This window comes from Leptodactylus fuscus, chromosome 5 (genome assembly GCF_031893055.1).
Source record: "Leptodactylus fuscus isolate aLepFus1 chromosome 5, aLepFus1.hap2, whole genome shotgun sequence".
Lineage (NCBI taxonomy): Eukaryota > Metazoa > Chordata > Amphibia > Anura > Leptodactylidae > Leptodactylus > Leptodactylus fuscus.
In genome coordinates this window covers 207,545,120-207,554,491 of record NC_134269.1, presented here as the reverse complement: position 1 = coordinate 207,554,491, position 9,372 = coordinate 207,545,120, and the positions used below count along the sequence as shown (strand labels likewise).

General features: G+C 42.8%; 1 protein-coding gene across 7 annotated transcripts in view; it reads right to left on the bottom strand.

Annotated features, from left to right (window-relative positions):
• Positions 1 to 681: 681 nt before the first annotated feature.
• CALD1 (caldesmon 1) overlaps positions 682 to 9,372 on the bottom strand; it is a 106,520-nt gene continuing 97,829 nt past the window's right edge. For 4 of the 7 annotated variants that reach the window (XM_075275133.1, XM_075275137.1, XM_075275134.1 and 1 more), the window contains 6 exons: positions 7,905 to 7,977; positions 7,507 to 7,644; positions 6,218 to 6,313; positions 2,212 to 2,292; positions 1,869 to 1,902; positions 682 to 1,317 (listed from right to left, as the gene is read on the bottom strand). In XM_075275133.1, the coding sequence (XP_075131234.1) occupies positions 1,289 to 1,317; positions 1,869 to 1,902; positions 2,212 to 2,292; positions 6,218 to 6,313; positions 7,507 to 7,644; positions 7,905 to 7,977 (451 nt within the window). In that variant the 3' untranslated portion in view covers positions 682 to 1,288. Of the gene's footprint in view, positions 1,318 to 1,868; positions 1,903 to 2,211; positions 2,293 to 4,080; positions 4,199 to 6,217; positions 6,314 to 7,506; positions 7,645 to 7,904; positions 7,978 to 9,372 lie in introns of those variants that run through there. The other 3 variants (XM_075275135.1, XM_075275138.1, XR_012716130.1) reach the window with 2 other exon arrangements.

Genomic DNA, 9,372 nt, shown 5'->3' with positions numbered 1-9,372 from the left:
ATGGTAATTCAAGTTTGGTTCTAAAGAACCTCGGGGGCGGGACTTTGTGTGTGTCGGCAGTGGAATGGCCTCTAAAATGTGGCTGCGTTAGAGCCCCTCCGAATGTAGTCAAAAAAATTACACTTGGCACATTTACCCCCCACTGTCTTAAAGGGTCAAAATCTATTTCTTGTACTGATGTCACCTATAGTAACTATATACATATAAAATGAAACCTGCCTGTCAAAAACTTTGGAACAGATTAATAAGAGAATGAAAAAAAAACAAAAAACATATATTTAAATGAGTGTTGTGATCCCAATGGCAGGACTCTCAATTTTGTGCCGATTTTCTAATTTCTAAAAATATTTTTTTTAAAAAATTCTGTTTTTATAAATTAATTACAATTTTTTTTTTAATTCCCCCCCCCCAAATCTGAACTAATCTGTACTTCTCTTATATTGTACCTATGATTTATTTTTTGCTTATATTTTATTATTATTATTTTTAATGATGTTGTCGGGCCTATACTTAAAATTTTTCTTTTACAGGTTATTGGAATGAAAAAAAAAAACAAAAAAACCTAAAAACTAAAAAAAAGTGAATTAACAAAAGCTGTGATATTGGCTAGTATGTAAAAAAAAAAAAAAAATCTAGATATATTCTAGCACATATAAAAGCGTTCTGCATTTAATAGTGTTGTCAGATTAAAAGCTACCTGTGTATATAATGTGTATAAAAAACAGTTGAACTATTATAACACTATAAGGTCAACCATAAAAAGTACCACTGCTGGCTAGTACGAACCAAAAAATTTGGCAATACCTGTAACAGAACGAAAAAGGTCAAAGTAGTTTGCAACAAAAGAAAAAAAAAATATAATAAAAAAAGATAAAATAAAAAAAATCTGTATTTTTTTTCTTTAATGGACATTAGTCGTTATATAAAGAAAAAAAAAAAAAAAAGTAAACCGTATTATACTCTAAAGTGCAGCGCGATTATGCTGGCGCAAAATCTCATGGTAAAAACTGCCCTGTTGCTGTTGCTAACAAATTTTTGTCGGTATAATGGTATCAGTAGAAATCGGTTGGTTTCACAGCTGAGATTCTTGAAGATCTTGTGCAAAGGCAGTGCTGTACTTCTGGAGGAGTCGCTGACTGGAGAGGTGGATATTAAATACAGTGCTAATGTACAGGGTTTGATTCAGCGGATCGAGAAACACATTTTTTGGTAAAAGTAAACATAAATATAAAAATGACAATTTTTTAGCACTTTATATCTGAGTTGGTCCGGTGGCTTGGAAAGTGATTTATGGCTCCTTCTCAAATCTTAATCCTGCTGGAGAAGAAGGTAAAAAGAAAAAAAAAAAATTGTAGACATCTAAGAAATTTTACTTTGGAAAATATGATAATAGTAATATTTTTTAAAAAATTTAAATAACAGTAAAAATAATTTCAAAATATTTTTGAGAATTTTTTTTAATTCGATTTAATCTGGACCCTCGTAACAATTTTAAAAGGGTTTTCCAGGCTAAAAATATTGTCCTATACCTATGAACGATCAATATGAGCTCAGTAGGGGTCCACTGATCGACCAAATTCAGATTTGAGAGGTCCTCTTTAAAGTAAGTGTCTACTTTTTTTGCACCATGACATTTTTACGTTTTTTTTTGCTACCAACCGCCACCACCAGAGGGAGCTTAAGAGCTAAGCTCATACAAACATAATAGAGTCTGCAGTAAGCTCCTAAGCACCCCCTAGTGGTGGCTGTAGGTAGAGAGAATTTCGTAATTTAGCTTCAGGTCTACAGGAGGTTAAAAGGTGGAAATTCACTCATCTAGAAGAATCTAGAACCTATAGACCAAAGAAAAGAAGAGAAATGTTACTTACCATTAGTGTCAGACTTTTTTCCGCCAGTTGTCATCTGTTAATAAATATTAGAGATCCATAAGTATTTGCCTCTCCCTTAGGTAGGGATGTAAATATATGGGATAGCAGTCACAACTGATCCTTGATGGCCTAAAAAGGCCATTCACATGGTGGAAAGTGAAGAAGAATTTGAGGTGGACTTTTTCCTCAAATTCCTCTCCACTTTCCAGACTTCCGGCGTTAACCTGCTGATCTTAAAGTTATGGCCCTTCCCCCCTGACTACACCATGACCCCCTTGGTGACGGATGAATTGCAATAAGATGTTTGGGAGTAACTAAGAATACGGTCATGTTCTGCTCTCACCTTGGTTGGTGACCCAGGCTTCTCTGTTTGTGGCTTTTCCCAGATATTACGTTTGCCGGAAACATCTCCAGGTCTTAAATCCTGAACATGGAAATATAAAAGTTATTAAATGAAGAAAAAGGAGGAAGAAAGAAATAGAAGTTGGCCCAACAACCAGCCGATTGCCTCCTGTTTGCCTTCTCTGCTGGGAGAGCCTCTGTTGCTCTGGAGGACCAATCTTAGTCTTACATTATATGAACATCCCATTCATTTCATTGAGTAGTATGCAATGCTTCATTTTGCCTGTTGGGGCGCTGCAGGACAACTAAAAACCTGCACCAGATTCCCAGTTGCTTATGGCCCAAAGCCCCGCTGTAGCACCCAATCCAAGACCATAAGAGATGTTACCATTCACACATTTATTGCCCAGGATGTTTTTTAAAATAGAAATCCCACACTAACCTATCTATCTGCAGGGCTGGGGTGATATGCTGGTTCTGGTGACACTAACCTATCTATCTGCAGGGCTGGGGTGATATGCTGGGTCTGGTGACACTAACCTATCTATCTGCAGGGCTGGGGTGATATGCTGGTTCTGGTGATAGTAACCTATCTATCTGCAGGGCTGGGGTGATATACTGGTTCTGGTGACAGTAACCTATCTATCTGCAGGGCTGGGGTGATATGCTGGTTCTGGTGACACTAACCTATCTATCTGCAGGGCTGGGGTGATATGCTGGTTCTGGTGACACTAACCTATCTATCTGCAGGGCTGGGGTGATATGCTGGTTCTGGTGACAGTAACCCATCTATCTGCAGGGCTGGGGTGATATGCTGGTTCTGGTGACACTAACCTACCTATCTGCAGAGCTGGGGTGATATACTGGTTCTGGTGAAACTAACCTATCTATCTGCAGGGCTGGGGTGATATACTGGTTCTGGTGAAACTAACCTATCTATCTGCAGGGCTGGGGTGATATGCTGGTTCTGGTGACACTAACCTACCTATCTGCAGGGCTGGGGTGATATGCTGGTTCTGGTGACAGTAACCTATCTATCTGCAGGGCTTGGGTGATATGCTGGTTCTGGTGACAGTAACCTATCTATCTGCAGGACTGGGGTGATATGCTGGGGTCTGGTGACAGTAACCTATCTATCTGCAGGACTGGGGTGATATACTGGTTCTGGTGACAGTAACCTATCTATCTGCAGGACTGGGGTGATATGCTGGTTCTGGTGACAGTAACCTATCTATCTGCAGGGCTGGGGTGATATGCTGTGGTGTGTTGACACTAACCTATCTAATATGGTTAAAAATAATTGCCAATGAAACACCTTTCTCAGTAAGAATGGGCATCTAAGAATGTCCTGAAGCCCTCAAAGGCAAATTTAGGCAGGGATTAGAACAGTACACTACAGAACATGGATAATTCTGGAAGAGACTACAATACTGTTCCTTAAAAACGACCTTTCTTAACTTCCACCATTTCCAGCTTTTGGCTCCCTTCAATGGATACCGCTCCACTGATTTTGATACAGTTGGAATTTATTCTGTAGCCCCCACCATTCCTGAGCAATTGATGCTATTAATTATACCATCCAATATTTTATTTAGTCTCTACACTGTCAGTTGGGCGGTCCCGAGTTAGACAGCCTGGAACCCACCCACCTGACAACAGAGAGCTTAATTAGCATGTTGGGTACTAAAATTAACAGATTTCTCAGGAATGGTGGGGGCTAGAGAAACAATTCCAACTGCTCCAGAATCAGAGGAGCGGCGCCTATTGTAGGATTCAAAGAACTACAGTTGGTGGAGGTGGCGAAAGATCCTCTTTAACCCCAGTGTAAAACATCAATAGTAAAGAATTACTAACTTATCCACATTATTACCTTATCAGCACAATGAAAAGATCCAATAAGGAAAGAAGGAGGAAGAAGAAGAAGGCATCAGAGAGGAGATCTCTTCGGGTGGGGGCAGATGGATAGACGAGTAAGGAAAGAAAATCAGCTGATCAAGAGCAAGAAAGAGAGAGGTGTCAACAATAGCTAAAAGGGAAACGTAAAATAGTTGCATTGAAGGTCTACAAAAAGTTGTAAAAGTCAAAGAATTTTTGAAAAAAAATCTGATTAATAGAGCAGACTGAGAATTCAGCCAGCCTGGTTGCCAGGGTTACTACCTGATATACACTCGCCGGCCACTTTATTAGGTACACCATGCTAGTAACGGGTTGGACCCCCTTTTGCCTTCAGAAATGCCTCAATTCTTCGTGGCATAGATACAACAAGGTGCTGGAAGCATTCCTCAGAGATTTTGGTCCATATTGACATGATGGCATCACACAGTTGCCGCAGATTTGTCGGCTGCACATCCATGATGCGAATCTCCCGTTCCACCACATCCCAAAGATGCTCCTCTATTGGATTGAGATCTGGTGACTGTGGAGGCCATTGGAGTACAGTGAACTCATTGTCATGTTCAAGAAACCAGTCTGAGATGATTCCAGCTTTATGACATGGCATTGCATTGTCCTGCTGAAAGTAGCCATCAGATGTTGGGTACATTGTGGTCATAAAGGGATGGACATGGTCAGCAACAATACTCAGGTAGGCTTTGGCGTTGCAACGATGCTCAATTGGTACCAAGGGGCCCAAAGAGTGCCAAGAAAATATTCCCCACACCATGACACCACCACCACCAGCCTGAACCGTTGATACAAGGCAGGATGGATCCATGCTTTCATGTTGTTGACGCCAAATTCTGACCCTACCATCCGAATGTCGCAGCAGAAATCGAGACTCATCAGACCAGGCAACGTTTTTCCAATCTTCAATTGTCCAATTTCGATGAGCTTGTGCAAATTGTAGCCTCAGTTTCCTGTTCTTAGCTGAAAGGAGTGGCACCCGGTGTGGTCTTCTGCTGCTGTAGCCCATCTGCCTCAAAGTTCGACATACTGTGCGTTCAGAGATGCTCTTCTGGCTACCTTGGTTGTAACGGGTGGCTATTTGAGTCACTGTTGCCTTTCTATCAGCTCGAACCAGTCTGGCCATTCTCCTCTGACCTCTGGCATCAACAACGCATTTCCGCCCACAGAACTGCCGCTCACTGGATGTTTTTTCTTTTTCGGACCATTCTCTGTAAACCCTAGAGATGGTTGTGCGTGAAAATCCCAGTAGATCAGCAGTTTCTGAAATACTCAGACCAGCCCTTCTGGCACCAACAACCATGCCACGTTCAAAGGCACTCAAATCACCTTTCTTCCCCATACTGATGCTCGGTTTGAACTGCAGGAGATTGTCTTGACCATGTCTACATGCCTAAATGCACTGAGTTGCCGCCATGTGATTGGCTGATTAGAAATTAAGTGTTAACGAGCAGTTGGACAGGTGTACCTAATAAAGTGGCCGGTGAGTGTATGTAAAAACATACAATGTATCCTTTGAATGTCACCATGGCAACACGGGAGTGGCCACCTCAGGCTCATGCACTAGTAATCAGATTTTTCAATATCTATTGTACCAAGATCACACACGGCATATTTTAGGTGGGTTTGTAGTGAAAACCCCCCCCCCCAAAAAAAAAAAACAAAAAAAAAAACAGACATGGGTTTGGAGGACAAGGTGAGGAATTTTAATCTCCTGTCATGTTCTGTTTCGCAAATTTTTCTGCCACGTTTCAATAAATTATTAGTATTTTATATCCTGTATTATTTTATTCTCAATAGGAGAACTTAGCACACATGATGTTCTTCGTAATTATGCATAAGATTACAAAAACATGGCTGGTTTCTACTAGAACAGCGCCACACTTGTCCACAGGTAGTGTGTGGTATTGCAAGTCAGCTGCATTCACTTCAGTGGAGAAGAGTGGTAATACCAGTTCCAATGTACGGACAAGTGTGAAGCTGTTATGAGGAAAAAAAAGCAGTCATTCTGTACAGCCCCTTTAAATGCGGTTTTGACCACCGGTATTCGCATATTGCACATCCATACATGGACACATGATGGCCATAGGTCTTGTGGCACTTACTGAAGGCTTTGTAGAAGGGGTTTTGTTGGTCTCTGGGGTTTTTGTAAGCCATTCATTAATACGGCTCGAGACGCCAACCTTTAATCCTGCCGTTTCCTGAAAAAAAACAACAAATAAACACAATTTTAGTACAAAGGCATTAATTTGGTGGTGACAAGTGCCTTAAAGGGAGTCTGTCACCAAAACTTATCATATCAACAGAACCCGCAGGTAGATAGGTTAGGGTCCCCTGAATAAAATGGTGTTCTCCCCTTGTCAATCGCTTTTTCCGTTCCCGAGATATCACAGTTTTTGTTATATGCAAATGAGCGCTTTGAAGTATTGAGGCCGCCGCCATTATTTCGAGGAAGTCATGTATATTGAGATAAACGGCAATATCTCGGCAACGGAGGCAGCGATTCACAAGGGGAAAACACTGTTTGATTCAGGAGACCCTAACCTATCTATCTGCAGTGCCGTGGTGATATGCCAGAGTCTGGAGATAAAGTCCCTTTAAGAACAAGGAGAAGAAATAAATGGTTCCTTGAACAAATCATACAAAACCTTGATGCTCCAATGACTAGGATAAGGTTTTATGTTATTTCCAGAATGGTATGAGGTCATGTCGTCAGTCATGCTTATAAAGTGAGAACGCCCAGGGCGGATACTTGGAAGAGCTGAAGGGAAGGGAGGTAGCGGGCAGTCAGGAGCAAGATGGAGTCAACCACAGAAATAGAAGCCCAAATAAGAAGGACAGAATTCTAGAAGTATTATGCGTGAGCTGAGTGTGCATGTGTATGGGAGTCGAGAGGAGAAGCTGATGGCCAAACAAGTGGGTTGTATGTTGAGTGGCCACATTTAGTTGTAGGGGCCAATTTACGCACAATAAGGAGTCTATCATAGACTAACTCCATCATGGCTTCCTCATCAGTGTTCCAATATATTATATGTGCCAATTAATCGGGTTGTCTGGCACTATGATATTGGGCACCACTTCCTTTTCTCAGGCCACTGACTTCTCATCCACTGCCCACATGGCCATGGTGAAGCCTAGTCCCATTCGGATGGATGAATGGGGCCAAGCTGCAATACCAAGAAGAGCCACTATACAATGTATGGCGCTATGTTACGTAAGTAGTGAAGAGGCCGAAACAATATCATAGTCCCGGGGCTCTAGTTAGTGTATCTGATTGTTGGCCCACCAGGGTACCTCTATGTGGTTTATCCGTGGGCCATCCTACCCACTTTGACCCTGTCTACTACCCAATAGTAGCAACGATATAGAGGCTAATGAGACTAGCAGTGGTTACCTTGTTCGGTGAGACGACTCCACTGGGTGACGAGAATACATTTCCTTTCTCCCACATGCTCTTTATATTCCGCACACCCTCGGTCACCAGCGGAAGGTCGGCTGGTGCGGGTTTACCAGGTCTGGGGCCTTTGTTGTTCTGCAAAAAATAATACATAAAAAAATGAAGCGTGAACGGTTACGTAACCGGTAACACCAAACTAAGAACTAACCTAGTGTGTTGATCCAGAAGAAGCCATTATCTTATGCTTTATTATTTATAGGTTGGCTCTAAGGGTGGAGGCCTTGGGTTTGTTGGATTGGCCTATTGTCACCACCAATTGTACTGACTATTGTGATGGCCACAAAAATAAATCCCGACTATTCAAAAAGTTACCAACCACACGATCCCACACTTACCCCAATGGCACTGGTGTATTGCTCAAGTCGGCTGTCGATCTTGGACACCACCGCTGGTTGTGAAGATTTAACGCTATAAGAGACACAAGTGTTATAAATACTATGGGAGCAAAGGGTTATGGGTACTGGAAAAAATAATATATAAGGTGGTGGAAAAACATGGATGACAATTTTGGAGAAAGTTGGGTGGCAACCAGTAGTCAGAGAACTTCCCAAGATTTGTTTAGTTTCGAGTCCAGGTGTCTCGGGATTCTGTATCGTTTTGGGTTGAACAAGTCTGGATAGAACCAGAACTATCAGATCCCAGGCACACACAGCGCCGCACCTCCCATGAGGTGACCTGAAGCGACCGCTTCAGGCGGTGCTATGCCGGGGCCCTGGGGGAGGGGACGTCCGCCTCAGGCGGCACAAACCCTAGGTTCACCCCTGGGCACACCTGTATACATATAATGATTTTTGGGATTTCTTTGGCGTTCGCCAGGCAGGTGTTACGGTGTCCATCACATCTTCAGCAAATAAAAGTCCGCCCTCTAGTGTTGAGTGTGCAGAATGACATGTGGCGAGGGTTTGTGTTCTCCAGGATTGCTATGATTAAGCGTGCACAGGAGTGTAACACAACAACCGCCATCCATTTCCTCTGACTAGTTAAGTTGTTGATAACATCATAAAGGAAAGATGGCCGCCCGGGCGCCTGGGAACTCGGTGGCCGGCTTTAATCATAGAACAAAGCCCTCATTTACAGCACTTGTCATGTCCTAATGAGCGCTCGCCTGAGAACAGAGTCATTTCTGTTAAGTCAGGAAGAGAGGAAGAGAACTGAACCGCACGAGACAATAAAGGTGCAGATTTAAGGCAGTCACCTCCGAAATTGGAGTCTGTACTGACGTCAGGGGCAACTGAACCGTGGCACGTAATGTTGTGGGAGTCGGTACAGTGTAACTTATTACATGACTTGTCTTGCCAATTTTTGTAGGAGTTCAGGCGGAACCGTTTTAACGAATATATTAATGAACTGCTCAATAATACGTCAGTAGGTCGTCGGGTGTGGGTGATGTAGTCAAATGGGAGGGGCATATAGGAGATTTTTTTGTTCCTCTATATGCTGTGTTTATATCTGTATAGAGATGGGCGAAACTCCCAAGTCAGGTCTCTGCTTCGTTTTGGGTCAAACAAGTTGGGCCTCCTGGTGGCGTCTCAGCATCTCGACCTTCTCAGTCACATCTAACGCCCTGGGCCTGTGATTGGGCCATGACGCTCAGCATGCTCATGTGACCACTGAAGCCTGATCATAGGCCTCAGTAGTAACCCAAGGGGTATAATATCACCAGGCGACCGAGAGAAAGCTCTGGACGCTATCAGGAGGCCCTTAAGAGGTGTCAGGAGGCCCTCAAGAGGTGAAGGAAGAGGAGTATGAGCAGTGGTGTAACTAGGAATGGCGGGGCCCCGTGGCGAACTTTTGACATGGACC